The sequence below is a fragment of the Mirounga angustirostris genome, unplaced genomic scaffold, assembly GCF_029215605.1.
Source record: "Mirounga angustirostris isolate CCGP_5_RB_7025 unplaced genomic scaffold, mMirAng1.0.hap1 SCAF_17, whole genome shotgun sequence".
NCBI lineage: Eukaryota > Metazoa > Chordata > Mammalia > Carnivora > Phocidae > Mirounga > Mirounga angustirostris.
This window is the reverse complement of record NW_026991725.1, coordinates 39,310,786-39,334,527: the sequence shown is the minus strand read 5'-3', so window position 1 is coordinate 39,334,527 and position 23,742 is coordinate 39,310,786. Positions and strand designations below refer to the sequence as shown.

Genomic DNA, 23,742 nt, shown 5'->3' with positions numbered 1-23,742 from the left:
CCCCGTATGGCTGACAGCCTACTGGACAATTCCAGAGCAATGCAAACAGTTCCCAAACAACTATTTAGTATTACCGACCCAAGATTCTTGTTTCTGAAGAACAGTGGTTCTCCAAGTTGATCTGTGGACCCCGGGGGGTCTACGTGATCAAAACTATTTCCCTAATACTAAGACATCCCTTGCCTTTCTCACCGTGCTGATGTTGGTAGGAGCAATGGCGGGTCAAGCTGGCCCTTTAGAACAAATTGAAGCAGCTACACTGAGATTTAGCAGTAGGCATACTCTCAATTACAAAAAAAGCCAATTTCACTTGAGAATATCCTTGGTGACGCAGTCAAAATGATTAATCTTATTGAGTCTCGACCCTTGAGTACAAATTTATTTATTAATTTGTTTGCATTTTGTTTGATGCCATGAGAGGTCGCATCAACACCTCTGCACCCCGAGGTCCAATGGTTACCTCAAAGAAAAGCACTTAGGTGAGGGAGTTACTAGCTAATCTAGTTGATTTCTCCATGGAACATCATTTTTACTTGAAAGAATGACTGACAAACTACTGTTAGTCAAATTTGGGTAACTGGCAGACATTTTCTAAAAAAAAATGAAGCCTGTCACATCAAGGAAAACTCTAACAGAATTTATTGGTAATGATAAAATTCAAGATCTCGAGTAAAAACTAGCATCTTGGAAAATGTATATTCCCCACTGCGAACAGACAGCTTCCCAATACTTAATGGCTTGTCTGATGAGATTAGTAATGTCATTAACAAACATAATTTTTTGGATATCAGAGAACAAAATACATCAATATATGTACTATATATATCGTATAGCTCGGAGAACCAACATTTCCCAAATCACCAGCGCCCGAGGATGGAGATCATGGATGGGTAAAACAGCCATTCAGAGTGCAAGGCCGACCCATGGACTTAAATAAAGCAGAATACAAAAAGTTCACAGTCGGTTGGGCACCTGCCTTTGGCTCAAGTCATGATCCCAAGGCCCTGGGATCAAGCTCCACATTGGGCTCCCTGCTCCGTGGGAAGCCTGCTTCTCCCTCTGCCTGTCATTCCCCCAGCTTGTGTGCACACGCTGTCAAATAAATAAATAAAATCTTAAACAAAAAAGAAGCTCAGAGAACGTTTCACATTCCATAGTGCAAGCAACTTTTAGGAAACCATCGCTTGTTGAATTCTGATCAAGTATCAAAAAAGATCTACAATCACCTAAAGGGCTATTAAAATATTTCTCCTCTTTCCAATGACCTGTGTGTGAAGCCAGATTTTCTTCAACTACTTCAACCAAAACAACACACTGCAACAGACTGAGTGCAGAAGCAGTGATGAGAACCTAGCTATCCATCTAGATGGACATCAGATGCTAGGGAGACCCATAAAATGGGAAAGCCATGTGTCTTTGCATCAACTTTTTTCGGTTTCAGAAATAGTTATTTTTCGTTAAAATGTGATTTATATTAATATGTAATGGGTTTAGGGGTGCCTGGGTGGCTCAGTCGTTAGGCGTCTGCCTTTGGCTGGGGTCATGGTCCCAGGGTCCTGGGATTGAGCCCCGCATCGGGCTCCCTGCTTTGCGGGAAGCCTGCTTCTCCCTCTCCCACTCCCCCTGCTTGTGTTCCCTCTCTCACTGTGTCTCTGTCAAATAAATAAAGTCTTAAAAAAAAAAAAAAAAGAAATGAGGATTTAATTGTATAAATGCTTGGAAACTAGGGAAAAATAATTTATAAAGAAATATGTAATGGGTTTGTTATTTTAAAAAGACAACTATTTAAAATTTTTCTGTTTTTTTTTTTTTTTAAAGATTTTATTTATTTATTTGAGAGAGAGAATGAGAGAGAACACATGAGAGGGGGGTCAGAGGGAGAAGCAGACTCCCTGCCAAGCAGGGAGCCCGATGCGGGACTTGATCCAGCGACTCCAGGATCATGACCTGAGCCGAAGGCAGTTGCTTAACCAACTGAGCCACTCAGGCGCCCAAAATTTTTCTCAGTTTTAACTTCTAAAATAGTAAATACCAATAGATAAAACCAAAATGAAGTGAAGCTCTTTGGGATCCTCAGTTTTTAATTGTGAAAAGACACCAAAATGTTTTGAGAACTGCTGTAGTAAAAAACCAAATGCAGATTTTAAAAAGCCAAAGCAGGGGGTGCCTGGCTGGCTCATTTGATTGTCTGACTTCAGCTTGGGTTGTGATCTCGGGGTCGTGGCACTGAGCCCCGTTGTTGGGCTCCATGTTCAGCAGGGAATTTGCTTGTCCCTCTTCCTCTGCCCCTCCCCCTGCTCTCTCTCCCTCTTTCAAACAAATAAAAATCTTCAAAAAAATAATAAAAATAAAAAGCCAAAGCAGGAAGGAGTGCCATCTGGTGGAAAAGACAGTTATGACATCAATCCATTTGCTAACAAAATAAATGGCGCTTCTAATCCATCCTGGTGACATTCCTATTTTAGAAACTTCACATACTTAAGGCAGAAATATTCAAAATTGAAGGTTTGGAACTCAAAAATACTGTTAAAAGCTGGGGCGCCTGGGAGGCACAGTTGGTTAAGCGTCCAACTCTTGGTTTTGGCTCAGGTCATGATCTCAGGGTCATGAGATCGAACCCTGAGTCAAGTCTGCTTAAGACTCTCCCTCTCAAGGGGCGCCTGGGTGGCTCAGTCGTTAAGCGTCTGCCTTTAGCTCAGGTGATCCTGGGATCCTGGGATCGAGCCCCGCATCGGGCTCCCTGCTCAGCGGGAAGCCTGCTTCTCCCTCTCCCACTCCCCCTGCTTGTGTTCCCTCTCTCGCTATCCCCCTATCTGCCAAATAAATAAATTTAAAAAAAAGAAAAAGACTCTCCCTCTGGGGCGTCTGGGTGGCTCAGATGGTTAAGCGTCTGCCTTCGGCTCAGGTCATGATCCCAGGGTCCTGGGATCGAGTCCCGCATCGGGCTCCCTGCTCCTTGGGAGCCTGCTTCTCCCTCTGCTTCCCCCTCTCTCTCATGAATAAATAAAATCTTAAAAAAAAAAAAAAAAAAAAAAGACTCTCCCTCTCCCCCCACACCCACCCGCGTGTGCATGCATGGGCTTTCTCTCTCTAATAAGTAAATAAATCTTAAGGTGCCTGGGTGGATCAGTTGTTAAGCATCTGCCTTCGGCTCAGGTCATGATCCTGGAGTCCCGGGATTGAGCCCTGCATCGGGCTCCCTGCTCCGCGGGGAGACTGCTTCTCCCTCTTCCACTCCTCCTGCTTGTGTTCCCTCTCGCTGTCTCTCTCTCTGTCAAATAAATAAAATCTTAAAAAAAAAAAAGGTAAATAAATCTTAAAATATATATATATTGTTAAAAATCAATTAAGTATGCCAGAAGAGTTCTGGAATAAAGGAAGGGTTGGTAGGGGTTTCAGGTGGAGGCCACTGCCTGAAGACAGTCTGAGGCCAGCTCAGGCAGGAGAGTAAGCCAGCACCAGGACTAAGGCACGGGGAGCACAGAAGACTGTTTCCAGTCCTTGGGATGCCATGAACAGTCATGATTTTTGGACTTGAGGACATGTGAGCTGGAGAGCTCTGTCTGACCCCTTCCACACTCATCCTCCAAAAGAACTACAAGTCACTATAAGGGTGGATTCTGTGTTCTGTTCTCCGAGGGCTTCTCAAGAACAGAAATTGTTCCAGGACACTTTTCTTTAAAGAATTTATTTATTTATTTGACACAGAGATAGAGACAGCGAGAGAGGGAACACAAGCAGGGGGAGTGGGAGAGGGTGAGGGAGAGGGAGAAGCAGGCCTCCTGCTGAGCACGGAGCCCGATGCAGGGCTTGATCCCAGGACCCTGAGATCATGACCCGAGCTGAAGGAAGTTGCTTAACCGACTGAGCCACCCAGGCACCCCTCCAGAACACTTTTTATTCCACAACCAGACTCGAAGTTCAAATGACTGAATGAAATACAGTAAGGCACATCAAAGGGTGAGTATAAATGACACGTCTTCCCAGCCTTCATGTGGTACTGAGAAAGGCTGACACGACGCACGTTAACAGATTTCCCAATTCTACCCCCCTCAGCCCCAGCCCTGGGTGTTCTTCCTCATTTCTGGGGGACGTGCTGTTTAGTTTGCTGTATTCCAGAAGGGGTGACAGTGAAGTACCTATACCTTTTTCTCTAGCCAACTTCCCCAGAAGGCCTTCCAGCCTTAAGCAAAGGCCAGCCACTACACAACAAAGGCTCCAGGTCCCACACACCCTCCTTTTCCTCCACAATGAAGTTCCAGCACTTGGGAGCTCCTCAGGTTTATCTCCCGCATGGGCTCTAAGGCCCACATACCCCAAACACTAAGACAGAAGATTACTACCACTACTGCCAATTTTCTTCCGCAAGCCCAAGCAGAGCTGTGGCCGCCCTTGACCCAGGCCACAGGTCTGCCCTCCTGCTTATAATGCTTGGATGAGTTAAGCCTGAGTTCCTTACTTGGCACAGAAAGGAGTGGCATTTGCAATGTCTAGGGCTCAAGTTTTTTCTTTCTTCTACATGCTGGGGCCCAAACTTTATTCCCTGGTAAAATGTGTTATCTGCATCATCCACAGCCTTTCACAGGCTTATTTCAATGGTCGCATACAGTTCTATCCAAACACAGAATCAGTTCAAATTTGGAACAGCTCGTGCTATATTTTCGGATATACTACTGTTTTGATTATAATTTGGTACAATTTTCCGAAGTTCTACTATGTCGCCTTGAAGGCTTCAGTTGGTTTCAAAGTAGCTTTTAATCACAAAACTTGGCCCGTATTCCCGAGGCCTAGAGTGATAGAATTAGACTTTCTCTTTGAAAGAGAAATGTTTGTTCCCTAAAGAATGTGTCCTCAACAGGCACAGTACAGCAAGCCTACCTGACACAAAAGGGGGTGGGGCAGGTCTTAACCATCGTCACAATAGGTCAAGGAGCATGACAGGAAATGCTGCTAATTACTCCCAGCTGCTACCAAGAGGGAAATATCAGAAAAAATGGCAATGTCGGTTTCAGAAAGACCATTCTGTTTACCTAAAAGTGGATGGGCACAGGCCTGGGGAAACAAGGATTAGGTGCAGCTTCTCTAGCAGCTGGGGAGAGGCCTCACTCTGTCTGACCCTCTCATGTCCCTTCCTCACTTCTAGATGACTAAAGAGTACAAAAGGCAGCCCTATGGCTTCCTGATTCTAGAAACATTCCCACATCTAACTCACCTGCAGGTGCAGTGACCCCACCAAGCTCACCTGGCTACGGAGCAGATGCAGGCTGCTATGCTCAGCCAGGCCTCTCGCCTTTCTAGTCTGGAGATATGGCACTATCTACAAGGCTGGAAATCCAAGCTGCCTCAGGACTTACTCATTCCACGGTGACCTCCTTTCTTTAGAAAGCTGGTTTCATCCCAGAAAATGTACCCGTGGCTGCACAGTATGTTAGCACGGTGTTAGCGGGACCGAGCTGGCCCAGACACAGGAGCTGAGCCACCATGTTACAATGCCTTGTTCGCATCCAGCCACCCCACCACAGCCAACACCAAATACCTTTGGGTCATCAGCCTCAGGTTTTTCAGTCTCTGAATCGTCATCTTCCTACAAGACAAAGAATTTAGAGGATTAAGCTTAAAGGAGTGGGCCTGAGGGTTCTCACATGCATAACTAGGGGCTGGAGCAAGGTACCCAGGCTGGGCCATCCCAAGAACCCCTCCCCTGCCCTATGACCCAGAACTAGAGAAAGAGAAGGGGAAAAGGAGATGTTCCGGGGGGTGGGGGTGGAGAAAAGAACATCAGCAGCTCAAAGTCGTGACTCCCGCAGTGCCACAGTCTAGGCAATGAAAATGCCTGAGATTAAAAATCACATACATAAAAATGGAAAAAGGTTGCAATGCGTCAGAAAAGAATAAGACCAGGCCCCACAGGATAAAACACGCATAGTGTTTCCAATGAGATATCACTTATTTAAAACCAGGAACATGAACCTTTTTTTCCTTCTCTGCCTTTCATACACACAAGGACGTCAGACTCAGACCTACCATGACATCATTCACGGTCAGAGTGCCATGACCCCCACACAACTACACCCCAGCACTTCAGCTCAGCAGTAGTCACAGCTACATGAACAGCAGGAAGGCAGGTGTCAAATGACCGGGGCAAGTGACCCAGGGAGGGGGGCTAAAGAGCAACACCCGGCTTTTCCTGGGTCCCGGCCAAGTAGGCCCTGCCTCCATCCAAGCTCTCACAGAGTTGCCACTGACCCGTTCTATCCAGTCTTGTTCCTGATCCAAGCGGCGTGCCTGACACAAAGCACCATGTGAACAAGGCATTCTCCAAAGCGTGCACTGGCCTCACACGGCTAGCCCACCCTTCCAATGAATGCTACTGGAGTTTCAAGATCAGTATCTGTATCTGTTCCAAGAACACCCCAATGCACAAGAGCCTTTAACTTAACACCCAGGAAAAAATTAAGTTTCATTTGAAATTGCTTTTCTCAATCGAGCTATGCTTTAACCCAAACATTAAGTAGCGCCCCAGATGTTAATATAGACATCACCTGCGAGACTGGAACAAACTATACTGATGGTTTTGAGATTTAACGGTCCTGTCAGTTGCCAGTGAGCCCAAAGGTTTAAATGCAATCTCCATGATTTCCTCAAAATGAAATCAATCAAGCCAAATAATCAGAGATGTAGCTCAGCCAGATACAATCACATTTTAGAATGTCTATATTGGGATTTGATGAGAGGATTTTAGTAGAATGATATAAAGCTTATATATGATGAAAATTCTAAGCAAAGCAATGTGGAACAACACTTCAGAGACACACCATACACATTTACTAAGAAAACAGTTATGGTGTTAAGCCAGTATGTGTGCACTTAAGAAAAACCAAGAAAAGAAAACAATTTGCAAAGCTTTTCTAAACTATTTTAGTCAATTCTGAATTATCAGCATTAATGGTGGGGCTAAGGACATGAAAATATCTTCCAAAAGAGCATCCAATACAAAATGCTTTTTTGTTTTACTTAGAAAGTCTTTTAACGCTAATATTTAAATATCAATGCATAAGAAAACTTCCAAACAAATAATAGAGAACATTGAGTATCTCAGTTAAAGATACTGCTGAATATCCAGATTCTATATCCAGATTTCACCTTGTATGTCTTTGTGCTAAGCACCAAGTTAAATCCTTGCTTTCTCTCCAAACTTTTAAATTCTGGCTCCTGAGGCTCAGGCAATAGTGTATCCAAAGGCTTTCTGGTTAATTAAGACCAAGTTCTCTTTTCTTTGTTGCCAGCACATACCAAACATCAGGCAAGATTTGTGCTCAAGAATCGTGGGCACTCTGATAAAAAGTTTCAAGTAAAATATCAAGAAAGAAATTAAGAAGGGTCAAACCACAAACAAAAAACTATATAATTTCCCTTCCAAAAAAAAAAAAAATTTCCCTTCCTAATCTTTTTGATAAGCTGAAAGATTTGAATAAACCAAGATTAAAAATAATACAGAGTTGATTGCAGATATTAATGATACATCAGTTAGCAAGAATGCATTGTTACAAACGGAATAAACTATCTTAACAGGGAAAACCAACATGAAACATATCTCAGTTAAATAAAATAGTCCATTATCTCTTCCCCCAAATTTCAATTCAAAAGTTAATACAAAATGGTTCAGATGAAAACAACTTTCGTTTTCAAACAGAGCACTGATATCCACCCGTTTCCTCAACTGATACCAAACAAAAAGCGGGGGAAGGGAGGCGAATGACTTTAGCTGTGGAATGGAACACTGTTGGTACAGTTCGAAGATTTCTGACAAATGAAATGGTGCTTTGAGCAACTCTGGATTTTGGAACAGATTTACTTACCGACTGTTTGCTGTTCTCATCCTCTTCTTCTTCATAACCATCTTCATCACCTCCGAGCCGAGAAAAGTCATCCTCTCCATAGGCATCAGATACTAATCCACCTTTCTCCTCTGAAACAGAGGAAAAAAGAAAAATGAACGAAGGCATACAAAAATGCAAGACAACATTTCGGTTATTTGAGTGGCCAGAACTACCCCTGAAGATCAAAGGGGTGCCTAAATCTCATCTAAGTGACTATAGATCCAGAATCTGCCTTTGGAAAGACCACAATTTAGTGGATAAAATCATTAAAAGAACATGGAAGAAAACCAAATGCTAAATTCTTTCTTTCATGCTTCCCATCCACCTAGTATGCCAACTGAAGCCTTCTGAACTACTACTGTTGCACGTTGTCTGAAAACCTCTTGATATGGGTATCTCTACCTTGTATCAGAGACACCAGAACTTGTCTTCTCATACAAGGACAAGGACTCTGTTGCCCTCATTTTTGTGTGTCCTCCCCTAGGAACAGGAGCTTTAACTGGGGCCCTCAGAGGGGCTACCAATCATATCTACTCCAGAAGCAAAATCTTCTTCTACCTTTAAACCAAAACAACCAACAACAAAAAATATAAAATGCTACAAAGTACTGGGAAGCCACCAGAGAACCTCCTGACTGGAAGACACCACACAAAACTGAGAGCAGCTAACCTCCAAATGAAGAAAGGAAGGCCCCCATATGTTAGGTAACTTGCTGCCCTCTCTATGATCCCAAAGAAATCTGTTCCCATTTCCTAACACTGTGATTCTCTACCTGAGTAGGGCAACAAAATCACTGATGGGCTTTAACAGCTCACAAAGTAAGCGAATCACTGAGGAGCATTAAAAAGCTCACAATATGCCCAGATCCTACCCCGTATCTACAAATTACTCCGTCGCCAGCGAGATCAGACATACATATTTAAAAGCTCCAAGATGCGTCTAGGGTACATTCCTAATGCGAAGTTATAAATTTAACAAGACACAACCTTTATCACCCTCCACGTACGTTCTACTCATCGCTGTCCCCATTATACAATGAACCCGGAGGTCCATCCCTATGCTCCACGGTGCCCGGCACGGAAACTTTCAATAGTTTCGGCAGAATAATTGAATCAACGAAAGGCGATGGCCCATTCTTATTCCAGAGCGTCTATTCTGTTCCAACCAGGGCCTCGATCGCGCTTCGCGGCTCCCGGACCCGACACTTGGGGCACAATGACCATCTTTCCCTCCCGCCCTGCTAGGGGAGCAGCATTCCGCGCAGACACCAGATTCTCCCCTTCCAGTTCCCTCCTCGGGCCTCACCAGGCGCGCCGCCCGCCGTTTCGACCCCAGCCTCGCCGTCGGACTCGGGCTCTGAATCTTCCGCGTAAACTGCCAGAGACGACAGAACATTCTTCTTCCCCGCCATCTTCCTCCCACAACCCCAGAGTGCCTCACTCCTATGCGTCAAAAAAGCCGACTTCCGTGAGGAAAGGCGACTTTTTCCTATCCCAGGAGAACCCGCGCCGGTTCCTGTGCAGAAACCAATCAAAACGGCCGTTTCTGCGCCTGGCCCCACCCCTCGCAACCGATCTGCCTAAACGTCATCACTGCGCGACAGATACAAGGTTGAGTGGGTTTTACCTGACGCTGACTCCCAGCCATTTGGCTCCTCAGAATTTAGGGTGGCTTATGGGGGTTTTCGAGTAGTTCCCGGTCGGCGGGCAGCAGCGACCCGGCAAGAGTCCTTCGCTCCTGGGTGGCCCACGCCCAGCTCTGATATCTTGGGGTGAAGAGAGGGAGGCTTGGGCTGGGGAAGGGAGAAAAGAGCGGATCTGGGGCTTAGAGGAAGAAGACGGATGAACTCTCTTCTGGGAGGTGGGAAGAAGGGATCGGGGCTCTGGGGCGGGAAAGAATGGCCGTGATAGCAGCGCTTATAAAAGGAGCAGGAGGTGATCTTAGAAAAACAATTACATCTTCTCCAGATTATTCCAAAGACACAGTTTGTGTTTCTTGTGATCTGATTTCTAGCTCTGGGCTGTATCATGGCATGGGATAGTTCAATGTTTCTATTTTCCTGAGCATAAAAGTGGAGATGTTAATTGCCCAGGAACGTGTTGCTTGAGGCTGTTCATCTGGAGCTATGTTAGTTGGAAATAATCTATTGCTTGAGAGTAATAAAGCAAATTTTCTTAGAGAAAAATAAGCAGTATTTTAAAAGCGGAACAGAGTTTTCATCGTAATCATGCGATCATCACCTTTACCTTAACTTCTGGCCACTCTCTGTCGCTAAGATGAGCACCCGCCCTTCTTTTGACCCTGAACGTCGAGTCCGGAGCACATTGAAGAAGGTCTTTGGGTTTGACTCTTTTAAGACACCTTTACAGGAGAGTGCGACCATGGCCGTAGTGAAAGGTAACATTGCCAAACCACCTGTGTTTACATTTGTGCTGCCTATACTGTAGCGTTGCCAGAAGGTGCCAATGCCCTCCTTTTGACCCTTCCTACTTCCCCACCCTTGGTCCATAATTGTTGGAAATCTTGTAGACTTGTCACTTAAAACTTGCAGTTTTATTGGCAGAATCATCCACCTGTTCTGGTTCTTACATTTCATAGCCAGTGCTGCAGATTGTCTTTGAAAACAACTCAGAGATTTCAATTCATGTTCGTTTGTGTGTAGGCAGTAGCTCGAGTGGCAGGAATAGCCTAATCCAGTCACTGACCTTCTAAGCCGTTTGTTGAAGATTGAGTGACCTGGGTCCTAAATAGGGAAGAAAAGAGTCATAGTATTATAAACCTGAGATATATTGGCAAATGGAGCTTCTCAAGAGGAAAGCAACAATGTAATATTAATTACATTATAACAACTTACAAACCAAAGATCTCTAAGTGATGTTGCTTCCATGTCTCCACAGCTATATACACTCATCTAGAAGTATTCAACGTTTATGGCTGTTTAATTCAATCATCCATATCCCAACAGACTCAGACTTCTCACCCTTGTGGTTGTTATTGCCATTACTGGAAATGGTTTGTGCCCATTTCCAAGTCTCTCTGGATCTCTGCCCTTTACACGGGAAGGATGGGAAGGAAATTAGCATTATATTGAGACCTTTCCCGGTGCCAGACACTCTGCTAGGTGCTTTTCCTATACTCTCATTCAGTTTTCAACAGCCTTGAGGAAGAAAAAGATAAGAGGCGGGAAGCATTTATTTATTTATTTATCTATTTTCTTTTAAAGATTTATTTATTTATTTGAGAGCGAGAGAGAGCGAGCTCGTGTACGAGTGTGGGGAGGGGCAGAGGGAAAAGGAGAATCTCAGGCAGACTCCTCACTGAGCACAGAGCTTGAAGTGAGGCTGGGCTCGAACTCACGACCCTGAGATCATGACCTGAGCTGAAATCAAGAGTCAGACACTTAACCGCTTGAGCCACCCAGGTGCCCCTAGGCAGGAACCATTAAGTGTTGTTGTCTTTTCTTTTTGCAGGTGACAAGGATGTCTTTGTGTGCATGCCCACAGGGGCAGGAAAATCCCTTTGCTATCAGCTCCCTGCTCTGTTGGCCAAAGGCATCACCATCGTAATCTCTCCACTCATTGCTTTGATTCAGGTGAGGCTTAGGGGAGTGAAGATGGTAGCCCAAAAAGTTTAGGGGAAAGTTTTCTTGTTTTGTTTTGTTTTCTGCTGGAAATGTCACTTCTCATTTGTTTGGTCTTTTGCCTTTTCTTCGATTTGCCTATCTCCCTTTCTGTATTGGGTTTCTGAATTGCCCAAATGTGGGGGCTCTACTGGTGGATATCAGGGTGATACGGTTATGAATGAGTCTCTGTGTCTTGATGGCCTGAGGTCTCTCACCCTCCTTTGTTACTTTTCACCCAGAGGAGTATGGAAATGTATCTGTATACACATAGACAATTACTCGTGGACACGGACACACGTGTGTACTCTTGACAGGTTAAAAGATGCAAACGGATAGAAAGCAAAATTGATATAAACGGGTTGGGACGTTGTCAACATCTGCTCTGCACCTCTGGCTATATTTAAGGCCTGCAGATGGGCTGACAGAATCAGAAATGAGGAAGTGTGGCCGTGCGGTTAAGAGCCATCCACCATGAAGAGAAATGGAATGACAGGAACAGTGCTTTGTGAGTTTCATGAGGTCTCAGGCTTTGTGCTCAGTGCTTTATGTGCATTCACTTCACCTTTGCAGTGTAAAATTTCATTTAATGCTAACAACTATCCTGTTAGGTAGTTACTGGTTTTACAGGATAGAGAGAGAGAGGGAGAACGAACAGAGTCTTAGAGGCTAAGAGCCAGCCAAAGAGCCTGTGGTGATTCAGTGAGCCAGAAATGAGCCAGGACCATCTGCCTCCAGAGCCTGTGCTCTCAGGCAGTTCGCCTCCTGTCCTTGTTGTATGCACAGAGAAGAACTTGGAGGTTGGGAGGAGGACGTTTATGGCTGGGAAATGCCCAGTGAGCAAAGGTGACATTGACTACTGGGTCCTCCCCTTGGTGGCCTGTTTCCTTTCTTTCCTCAGGACCAGGTGGACCACTTGCTGACCCTGAAGGTACGAGTGAGTTCCCTGAACTCCAAGCTCTCGGTACAGGAGAAAAAGGAGCTGCTCTCTGATCTAGAACAAGAAAAGCCACAGACCAAACTTCTGTACATCACGCCGGAGATGGCGGCTTCAGCCTCCTTCCAGCCCACCCTGAACTCACTGGTGTCCCGCCGCTTGCTCTCCTACCTGGTGGTGGACGAAGCTCATTGTGTTTCTCAGTGGGGGCACGACTTCCGTCCTGACTACTTGCGTCTGGGCACCCTCCGTTCACGCCTGGCACATGCCCCGTGCGTGGCTCTGACTGCCACAGCCACCCCACAAGTCCAAGAGGATGTGTTTGCTGCCCTGCACCTGAAGCAGCCGGTTGCCACCTTCAAGACTCCCTGCTTTCGGGCCAACCTCTTCTATGATGTGCAGTTCAAAGAACTGCTTTCAGATCCCTATGGGAACCTGAGGGATTTCTGCCTTAAGGCTCTTGGACAGAAGGCTGATAAAGGGGTGAGGGCCCTAAGGCTGGGAGGCCAAGGTGCTCAAGAGCAGTGGGTGGTATCTGCAGCATAGAGATGGAAATTGGTTTTTTAGGACCTTTGCTTAGAACTAGCTGAAGCTTCTTCTTTTTTTTTTTAATTTTTATTTATTTATTTATTTATTTGACAGAGAGAGAGATAGCGAGAGCAGGAACACAAGCAGGGGGAGTGGGAGAGGGAGAAGCAGGCTTCCTGCCGAGCAAGGAGCCCAATGTGGGACTCGATCCCAGAACCCTGGGATCATGACCTGAGCCGAAGGCAGATGCTTAACGACTGAGCCACCCAGGCGCCCACTAGCTGAAGCTTCTTAAAACTTGTGCACAGAGAGTTGTTCCTTTGGTTTCCTGGCATTATTCCCCTTAGTGGAGTTCCCTTGTCCTGGAATTCTTCTCTGGGAGATGAACAGCCAACCCCTGAGTGAGGCCTTTGCAGACCTATCCAAGGTTTCAGCACAGGAAGCAGAGGAGTTAGATGAGTTATTTTGTTGCAGTGTCAGAGCTCTGCTGGTGGCCTGCCTCAGAGGAACCTGTGAGGCTGACAGGAGAAAGCGAGAGCTTCTTTTAAAGGAGGCCACAGTAAAATGGGCAGATTGTTCTATTTATTTATTTATTTACTTACTTACTTACTTACTTGACAGAGAGAGACACAGCGAGAGAGGGAACACAAGCAGGGGGAGTTGGAGAGGGAGAAGCAGGGAGCCCGATGTGGGGCTCGATCCCAGGACCCTGGGATCATGACCTGAGCCGAAGGCAGACGCTTAACAACTGAGCCACCCAGGCGCCCCAGATTGTTCTGTTCTTAATGCGCACTCTCTTCCCATGTCTCCTCGTTCAGTTGGTATCTGGCTGCGGCATTGTCTACTGCAGGACCCGAGAGGCTTGTGAACAGCTGGCGACAGAGCTCAGTTACAGGGGTGTGAGTGCCAAGGCTTACCATGCAGGTAAGGGGCGCCTGGGCCATGTGGTCACTTCTATCTCCGAAGCCTCTCGGTGGGTCTCTTGTTCTTTAAGGATTCTGGATAATCAGATGGTCTGTCGTCTTTTTCTGGATACCCAGGCAGAGCTAAAGCAATTCCCTTACATCCGTAAAAAGGAGTCTGAACACAAATGAGATCTAAAATGAGAACTATGGCTCCTGAATTCTTTTTTCTCACCCTGTGCCCTCAAAGCAGCAGATGATGAGTTTTTAGAAGCCCAGGTATTGGTGTTGTGGAAAGAGCACAGGTTTTGGAGGCCAGTGGACTTGGGTTGTTTGAATCTGGGCTTTAATGCTTATTGAGTGCTATGTGCTCCACACGGGCTAGGGTCTTTTTGAGGTCAAGTGCATGGCCCAAGGCCACACAGGTGGTAAGTGATGGATTCAGGGTGTGTGTATAGCACCCAACACAGTATCAAACCCAAGGTAGATTCCAAGGGAAATATGGGTTCCTTTTGCCACCTTCCCCTCTGTCATAGGGCTGAAGGCTTCCGAAAGAACGCTGGTGCAGAATGAGTGGATGGAGGAGAAGGTCCCGGTCATTGTTGCAACCATTAGTTTCGGGATGGGAGTGGACAAAGCCAATGTCAGGTGAGTGATGGTTCTTGCCTTACCTTCCCAGTCGGGGCCTGGCTCAAGTGGGCTGCCTAGTTCTCTGCCTCAAGGACCTCCTTCTAGGGCCAGAGGGGAAGGAGGCCCCAAGAGAGAATCCCCAGTGCATAGTCCACATGGTGACAAGTGCTACACAGCCCACTCTCCTGGTGACTGCACAGCCGGGTTCTGCCATCCCCCAGTAGAGGGCAGCACGCAGCCATCAGGCCCATCCATTAACGCAGCCCAGATCCCTCACATCTAGCACAGGGTCCCTGTGAGGGGGTGGAATAACTATCTTAAACTGCCCCCTGTGGGAAATCAAAGGCAATGTCTTATTCCCAGCATTCCTTGTTACTGCTTACTGACAGTCCAGAAGAGAGAGTGCATCCCAGCCTCCTAGACCCACCCTGGCAACTGTTGGGAAGTCTTTTATCTCTAGCCCCACCTAACCTTCCAGAACCATTTTCAGCTACAGCCTGAAGCCCTTTGCTCTGATTAACACCAATAATAATGCCTTGTATGATTTGCAGAGCACTTTTGCATACATGATCTCATTAAGACTCACAGGGAAGCTCAGTTGGTCAGGGGAGGAATGAGTCTATGTGCTTACATTACGAAAACACAGGTTTTGGAATCAGAGTTTGGACCCTGGGTTGGCTGTGGCTTGTAAGGGCCCAGATTTGAAATCAGACGCAGCTAGGCCCAAGTCCTAGCTCTACTGTCCCCTTGCTATGCCACCTTGTACACATTTTCCTGATCATTTCATTGTCTATAAAATGGAGTTATCTCACCTGATAGTAACTACAATTAAACGAGACAAATAGATAAACTGGCCCATAGTAGGTATTTAATAATGTTATGCCTCCCTCTCTCTTCAAAGAGGTTAAAGGGATTTACTCGAGGTTGTGCTGCTCATTAGAGGCCTTACCTTATTTCTTTAAGCCCAGTCCTTTTTCTTCTGGGCGGGGACTGTTGAGTGTTTTTGGTTTCTCATATGTGCTGGAATTGCCCCCCTTAACTCTGCTGCGGCCTCTAACTTGGGCCACTCCATGGCAGGGATGGGATGTGGGGGTCTTGGCCACATTTACTCTGAAACTTGCTAGCCTCCCTGCTCCTGGTCACTGTCGAGAGCCCTGCTTCCCTGACACTGATCACTCCTCCCCTCAGCTCCTCTGCCACAGCTCACGCTGCTTGTCCCTTTGGATCCTACAGGTTTGTTGCCCACTGGAATATTGCCAAGTCTATGGCTGGGTACTACCAAGAGTCTGGCCGGGCAGGCAGGGACGGGAAACCTTCCTGGTGCCGTCTCTATTACTCCAGGAATGACCGGGACCAAGTCAGTTTCCTGATCAGGAAGGAAGTAGCAAAACTCCAGGTAAATCCTGGGCAGCAGGAGCCCTTTCCGTCCAAACCCCTCGCTCTCCAGTTTCATGCAGCTTATTTCTGAACCCAGGTGGAGCTTCTGTAAGCTACAGGGTTGCTCCTGGGGCTAGAAGGTATAGCGGCAGGGGGAATGGTGTACTGGTGAATAGGCATCTTGCAACAGCTAGGTTAGACTCTTTCCTTTGTATTTAGTGTATCTTAGTGCGATCTCTTGTGTGCCTGTTATTTTACATAGCCAAGATCAATCCTGCCTTGTGGTTTTTTTGGTTTTGTTTTGTTTGGGGGGGCAGGGGCAGAGGGAAAAGGAAAGAGGATCTTAAGCAGGCTCCACAACCCTGAGATCATAACCTGAGCCAAAATCAGGAGTCACACACTAAACCAAGTGAGTCACCCAGGCGTCCTAATCCTGCCTTGTTTTAATTAGCATTGTTACATAAGCATTTTCCCATAGTGTTGAAAGTTCTTTGTTTATGTTCTCAGCCTTTTTTTTTTTTTTTACTGGTTGTACATGCTTTACAGAGAGCCTAGAAATAGACCCAAGTACGTAAATGAACTTGATGTATGATAGGTGACATAAAATATCAACAGGAAAAGGATGCACTGTTGAATAGTGCTGGAAAAAGATAAAATCAGGTACTTACCTCCTGTACCATACACATGTGAATTACAGGTGGAGTAAAAACGTCAAAAAAAAAAAAAGTAAAATTGGGGGAAAATATTTTATTTCCTCGACAAAGGGAAGAGCATGTCAAGATTTTAAAAGTGGAAGTCATCAAGGAAGACATGATCTATTTGACTAAATTCAAACTAAAAATTTCTGTGTAACGAAAGATACCATGAACAAGGTGAAAAAATGAGCCATTGTTGGGGAGGGTATTTGCAATATATATGATTGAGTACGTAGAGAACTCCTACAGATGAATCTATAAAAGGCAAACAGCTGCAGAGCAAAAAGTATGAATTTCACAGAAGAGGGAACCAGAATATCTAATAAAGGTATGAAGAGTTGCTCAGCCTCCCTTGGGAATCAGAGAAATGCAAAGGAGATCGTGAGCTGTCACTTGATACACGTCATACTGGCAAAAATGTACAACATCTTTATAATTACTGTTGGCAAGGATGTGGGGAAAGGGGAACCCATGGTGTTGTAAGGAACATGAACTGGTATGACTGCTTTGAAGAGAGACGAGGTGATACATGCAATGGGAGGGTACTGGTGTTCTGTGATTCAGTAATTCCACCTCAGGATAAACAAACTGTCATGTGCACAAGGATGTATGGGGGTGTTTGCTGCAGCTCTGTCATAATGAACTCTTCCTCTGTAAGGTATTGGGTAAGTAAACAGTGGGTTAGTCACACCGGAATGGTCTAAAGCAGTTAAAAATGACACAGGAATTCTATATTAACCAAGAAGGATCAAGTCCCCCAAAGCATCATTTATGAAGTTGCAAATGGATACATGGAGACTTCTCCTTATAAGAAATATTGAATGCCAAAAAAAGAAATACTGTATGCAAGTATTATGTCTGATCTTTGCCAAAATGACATTAAAAGGACAAAAAATACATAAACCCACAGGGACAGAAAGAATAGAAAACAAGGTAGAAATGTCAACAAATGTCTGCCTAGAAAACCCCAGACTCTACTGGAAATCTATTAGAATTCGTAAGAAAACCTGGCAAGATGGCTAAATATAAGGGAAATATTTTAAAAAGCCTAGCTTTTCTCCACACAACCATGAATGCCTAGGAATGGAAATGAAAAAAGTACTTAGTTTGCAAGAATAAAACTTACAGAATACCTAGATGTAAATGTTACTGACTTTAACAAGAGACTTAAAAAAAACAAGCAAACAAACAAAAACCCTCCCCAGTTGGTTTTAACATGCAGCCAGGGATGAGAACTACTGATTTAGATGAAGAAAACTAATATCTTGTGGAAAGAAAACAAGCTCTGAGTAGTTACAAAAACTGAGTGGGAAGACATAAAACTGTCAATTCTCCTCAGAGTTAATATAAATGAAGTTCCAGTTGAAATCCCAAAAGATCTCTACTGGGAAGTGGAATCGTAGAACTTATGTGAAAGAATAAGTGCCCGAGAACAGCCAGGAAAAGTCTTAAGGGGAAGAATGGTGAAGGGCTCGAGCTTAACCCAGTGTCAGAATGTGCTGTGGTGTTGCTGTAACCAAATCCACGTAATACAGCAACAAGGAGTGGCCCAGACAAGGAAATTAGAAATAAGGCCCAGAGCACATGAGAGTTTACTATGTGATGAAGCAGACAGCTCAATTTAATGGAAAATGAAGGGACGGTCTAGTAGGTGGTGCTGGCATCCCTCTGGAATAAAATGAAAGTGCCCCGTTTGGCACCTTATATAAAAGATTTAAGGACCTACAAGTGAAAAGCAATATCTTACAAGACGCTTTATTCCAGTGTATAACCTAGGGCTTGAAATAGTTTTGTAATGAAAATTAGAAATTCAGAAAGCCATCTTTTAAAAAAAGTATTTGAAATAACGTTTTTTTTTTTTAAGATTTTATTTATTTGTTTATTTGACAGAGAGCGAGACAGCGAGAGAGGGAACACGAGCAGGGCTAGTGGGAGAGGGAGAAACAGGCTTCCTACTGAGCAGAAAGCCCGATGTGGGGCTCGATCCCAGGACCCTGGGATCACGACCTGAGCCGCAGACACTTAACGACTGAGCCACCCAGGCGCCCCTGAATTAACGTTCTTGAACCTTTTTTGGGGGGATGGGAGGGCAGCAAAGCAAGGTTTATTGAGCGATTAACAAAGTGATAGTACAAAGCTCCCAGGGAGGGAGGGGACCCGAGAGGGTTGCCCCTGGAATTTCCTAAGTCTTGGGATTTTTTATGGGCTTGTTGGTGGGCTGTTTTAATCTGATTAACCCTCCCTGCGCCTGTCACCCAATCAGGTGTTTGTCATCTATCATATGGGAAAGGATGGAGGGTTCCTTCCAGGGTGGTGTAAAATCCTTTTAAGGGTGGTTTCCTCTTAGGGCAGGGACTCCAAGTGATTGAACTTCTAAAATCCTGAACCCATGAAAAAAAATGTAGGCAGCAAAAGATACCGTAAACAAAGCCGGTACATAAGCCGCAAATCTGAAAAACTGGTTACCGTAGAAGGCAAACCAGAGGTTGAAGTTGAGGGTAAATGGAGAGATTTCACCATTTTTGGTGAAAGCAGTGTGTGAAAGCAAGTTCCCAGAAAAGCTCATCCAAACGGCACGTCCAAAGATGTTCAAATTCAATAGTAATCAGGTGAATGAAAATTATAGTAAAATGACACATGTGCAAAAGGGCTCTAACACTCGTGGCTAGTGAGCACGTGCAGGAGAGGGCCTGCACTTTGCCTGGAGAAGAAGAAAGCTTTTGGGGGGAAGCATTCTAGAAATATCTATTACACTTCATTTTTTTAAAAGATTTTATTTACTTGAGAGAGTGAGCATGAGCTGGGGGAGGGGCAGAGGGAGAGGGACAAGGAGACTCTGTGCTGAGCGCGGAGCCCGATGTGGGGCTCGGTCCCAGGACCCTGAGATCATGACCTGAGCTGAAATCAAGAGTCAGATGCTCAACTGACAGCCACCCAGGCAGCCCCCCTATTACACTTTAATACACCCTTTGCCCCAGATACCGTATTTCTGGGACCAAATCACCTGAAATAAAAGCTCATGTGCTGGAGGGCCTGCATGGTAGAATTGGTCATGAGGAACTGACACTGGGGAACAAACTGAATACCCAGCCACGAGCAGTGATGAAATTACAGTACGTGCTCACCATGGGCCTCACAAGCATAGCTGAGCGCCCAGGAGGGCTCTTCTGCTTTTGGAAAAAGAAATCATGTACTGTGTGATGTTAGAGATTTGCTCATTCTCTGTCTGCTCTGTTGAAGTATAAGTTCCATGAGAGCAGGGCCCTCTTGTTTCCTGCGGATCTGTAATGGCCAGACTAGTGCTGGGAACATAGTAAGTGCTTAACGTTTTTTGACTAGATGAATGAATGAATGAACGGGGAGGGGAGTACAAGTTGGGATGGGGAAAGAAGGGGCCTTGCGTGGACCTGGTACTTTGCCAGGAATGAAGGGGGCGTGATTAACTGGTCCCTTTTATCTGAAATTCAAATTAGATGAGATTTTGGTAAGGTGATTAGGTATAAGATATTTATTTAAAACTTACACAGTGGGGTTTTTTTTTAAAGATTTTATTTCTTTATTTGACAGAGAGAGACACAGCGAGAGCAGGAACACAAGCAGGGGGAGAGGGAGAAGCAGGTTTCCCGCTGAGCAGGGAGCCCAATGTGGGGCTCAATCCCAGGACCCCGGGATCATGACTTGAGCCGAAGGCAGACGCTTAACGACTGAGCCACCCAGGCACCCCTACACAGTGAGTTATAAGAGCTCACACTAGGCTTATCAATAAGACATGTAAGACAAAGAGAAGATCCAGAAAGCCTCCAGAGAGGTGATATGTGGAGGGCTGGGAGCCAGAACAGCACCAATTTTCTCCATCATAATATCAGAAATGAGAAACGATGAGGCAATGCCTTCTAATTCTAGATAAACCATTTCCAACCTAGAATTTCCTACCCAGCCAGCCAGTTAAGTGTGAAGACAGGTTAAAGACATTTATAGCTTCCGGTTTGCTAAGCAGACATCGGACTTTGGAAGTGCTGTTCTTTACAGGCTCTGGGAGTAGAAGGGTGTTGATAGCGGCACGGAGGGGGTTAACCGAAGTGCTCATATTCTCCCGCTGGGCAGGGATTTAACCGCTACCATGTCCAACAAAAGGGGCAAAGACCAGGACCACCAAGAAGCACCCCCAGTGCTCAACATCCAACGTTTTCGCCATGTTTGACCAGTCACAGATTCAGAAATTTGAAGAGGCCTTCAACGTGATTGATCAGAGCAGGGAGGGTTTCACTGACAAGGAAGATTTGTATGCTATGCTTGCCTCCCTGGGGAAAAATCCAACTGTTGAGCATCTGGATGCCATAATAAATGAGGCTGTGGGGCCCATAAATTTCACCATGTTTCTCACTGTGTTTGGTGAAAAGCTAAATGGCACAGATCCGGAAGATGTCCTCAAAAATGCTTTTGCTTGCTTTGATGAGGAAGCAGCTGGCACCATCTGGGGCGATTACCTGAGAGAGCTGCAGACATCGGTGGGAGGCCAGGTTACAGGTGGGTGAGCTGTACAGAGAAGTGTCTGGACAAAAAGGGAAATCTCAATTCATGTGCTTCCTTAAACATGGAGCAAAGGACAAAGATGACTGAAAAGAAATGCAGATTCCAGCCAAACATTCCTTGTTGCCACTTGGGGTCTTTCTGAGACTTTCTCTTAGACCCTGTTGCATGCTCTTAGTTTTGCAGCTTTTGCCTGTCTTGTACTGATTCTCAGCCATTTGGGGCACATGCATTCCTATAATCAGATGGGAGGGGGGGACTTTTTACGATTTTCAGAATAGAAAAATGGGCAGTTTAACTTACCAGCCCCCTCCCCAAAATAACTGCAGTCTACACAGAGTCAGTATGTATTTTCAGAGAAAGATAGAGATCTGACCCGAGCCAGGCAAAAGGAATGTCCTGGGGTGCCATGGAAGGGTGGTCTCGGCTGGGCGCCAGGCTGAGGGAGGGGCAGTTCAAGTTGAACCGGGGGGATAGGAGCTCCAGGGGGGAGGTTTCTAAAAATAAAAGTGGAACCTGCCATCTTTGGCCCCTGTTGACATGAATTTTTTATTATATCACAGCATTTGGGGGTGAGGTAGTAATACACTAAAATTTAAGTGAAAAAACAGCTGTTAATTTTGGGAGAACAAAGTTGTACAAGAAAGGATATGTGATCATGAGAAATATAAAAATGTAGTCACATGGTTTAGCTCTGAATGATGTTGCTATTGTTTCCTCACCATAAGGAAAATTATGATTTCAGAAGAAACTGTGATATAAACAGATTAGCAGAATGAAGGGAGAGGTAGTAGGTGTATTTATGTGTGTTTAGGTGGTGGGGATGATTCATTCACCTTCCAGAAGCAGAAAACCAATAGATGAGATCTCATATACCAGTGTCTGTTATATTTTCATTCCTTTTCTGTGTATTTTTCTGTATTTTCAAAAATTTCAATTTTTTGAAAGGAAACTTTGACAAATAGACATGTACAAAAAGGCAAATAATGCATAATCCCAGCACTCAGAAGAAATCACTGCTCACATTGTAGTATATATCCTTGTGTACACACAGAGGTATGTGTGTCCCTTCAAATCTAAATACACCTGTGTGTATATTTACTATTAAATTGGACACATGATATTGAGACACCTGGTTGGCTTATTTGGTGGAGCACGTGACTCTTGATCTCAGGGTTGTACGTTCGAGCCCCACGTTGGGTGTAGAGATTACTTAAAAATAAAATCTTAAAGGAAAATATGGATCATATTATATATGGTTCCCAAATGCCAATCCCTGGGCCCTTTGTATGAGAATCACCTGAGCAGCTTTTTGAAAATAAACTCCCCAAAGCTCCCGTTCCAGAAAGTTCAATTCAGTAGTATGGGTGTGGGCTCCAGGTCACTTTTTGAAAGTTATCCAGGTGGGGGATGCCTGGCTGGCTCAGTCAGTGGAGCACGTGACTCTTGAGCTCAGGACTGTGAGTTCAAGCCCCTTGTTCGTTGTGGATGTTGCTTGAAAATAAAATCTTTAAAAATAAAAAATAAATAAAAAATAAAGTTATCCGGGTGATTCTGATGCATGGTTTGGTTTGGGGACACCATTTTGTAAATGGCTTTCTTACTGTCATTTGATATTTTTCTCCCTCATGATTGTTTAGGCTGCAAGGTAGTTCAGCTATGTAAGACTTTTGCTAAGTGGTCTTTTCTTGTCTCCAGGAAAAGAGAGGGAACAAAGCATCTGATAAAGCTGCTGTCTTGGCCTTTGATGCCCTGGTGACCTTCTGTGAAGAACTGGGGTGAGTGACTTATTTAATATGTAGAGCAATGGGTTAGTGAGATCTCCCTCCCGCCCCCGGAGCGCCTACTAGTTAACCAGCTAACGTAGGGCAGCTGTTGGGTGACCAAGGCATGCTGCCTGCTGAAGGCTGCTGTGTGGGGCATTTCCTATCGGGCAGTCTGGAAGTCCGTATCCTTGACAGGAAGGCCCCAGAAACTAGCAGTGTGAAGACTCATTCAGTATTTTGGGTGGTCATCCGTTCACCCCACTCCATCCACTTCTGGAGTAGATGGTCCCATGAGTGACCCTGTCATGAATCATGTGATTGGTTCTGAGCCATGAGCATTGTGGTCATCACTTGGCATTGAGCTGGACCACTGGCTTCACTTGAGTAGGATTCACTTTTATCCTGGACCCAGAAAGAGCCATGTGACCTGCCGTATCTCTTGGGGGTGGATAATAAGCTTGGAGAGAAGTCACCTTTTCTATCGTAACACCAGCCCGCCTGCTTGGAATCCACTTCTCTGTTTTATCTGTATGTGCTGGTGGCAGAGGCTTGAGAGAGCCTGATGGCTGGTCAGTGACAGGCAGGTTGTGGCAGGACAGGTTCGGGACACGAGGGACAGCTGGGGTGATTGTGGATGAGCTGGGAGCACTTTGCATGCGTGCAGCCCTTTGATCTGAAAAACTCATATTGGTCTACCTTTGAGGTAGATGAGGCAGAAGTGATTGCTTCAGACCTAGAGATGAACAGACCAATGCCCAGAGAGGTCATGGTCACAAAGCTCACAGTAGACAGACACCACTAATCCTGGGTCTCCCAATTTTTAGTGACATGCGCATTTCATATATATGCCCCATCTTGGTTTTTGCAAGACTAGATTT

The 23,742-nt window shown here is 45.2% G+C and overlaps 3 protein-coding genes across 15 annotated transcripts in view; 2 read left to right on the top strand and 1 right to left on the bottom strand.

Annotated features, from left to right (window-relative positions):
- The window catches only part of SAP30BP (SAP30 binding protein), a 36,704-nt gene extending 27,341 nt beyond the window's left edge, over positions 1–9,363 (bottom strand). Inside the window, exons 1-3 of one of the 2 annotated variants that reach the window (XM_045888457.3) lie at positions 9,186–9,363; positions 7,860–7,969; positions 5,537–5,584 (exon numbers count right to left, since the gene is read on the bottom strand). In XM_045888457.3, the coding sequence (XP_045744413.1) occupies positions 5,537–5,584; positions 7,860–7,969; positions 9,186–9,291 (264 nt within the window). In that variant the 5' untranslated portion in view covers positions 9,292–9,363. The remainder of the gene's footprint in view (positions 1–5,536; positions 5,585–7,859; positions 7,970–9,185) is intronic. The other variant, XM_045888458.3, reaches the window with a different exon arrangement.
- Positions 9,364–9,485: 122 nt separating this feature from the next.
- RECQL5 (RecQ like helicase 5) overlaps positions 9,486–23,742 on the top strand; it is a 35,324-nt gene continuing 21,067 nt past the window's right edge. For 4 of the 12 annotated variants that reach the window (XR_010408476.1, XR_008507141.2, XR_010408478.1 and 1 more), the window contains exons 1-7: positions 9,777–10,277; positions 11,351–11,472; positions 12,401–12,919; positions 13,783–13,888; positions 14,403–14,514; positions 15,730–15,892; positions 22,797–22,876. Coding sequence is in view for 5 of the 12 variants with exons in the window: in XM_064582527.1 (XP_064438597.1) it covers positions 10,157–10,277; positions 11,351–11,472; positions 12,401–12,919; positions 13,783–13,888; positions 14,403–14,514; positions 15,730–15,892; positions 22,797–22,876 (1,223 nt within the window). In the remaining 7 variants the exon portion in view is untranslated. Of the gene's footprint in view, positions 9,741–9,773; positions 10,278–11,350; positions 11,473–12,400; positions 12,920–13,782; positions 13,889–14,402; positions 14,515–15,729; positions 15,893–22,796; positions 22,877–23,742 lie in introns of those variants that run through there. The other 8 variants (XR_010408475.1, XM_045888459.3, XM_064582526.1 and 5 more) reach the window with 4 other exon arrangements.
- On the top strand, positions 20,199–21,103 carry LOC123853765 (myosin regulatory light chain 12A-like). The gene has a single exon (XM_045888464.3). It carries the CDS (start codon positions 20,762–20,764, stop codon positions 21,101–21,103), a length of 342 nt encoding a protein of 113 aa, XP_045744420.1. The 5' UTR covers positions 20,199–20,761.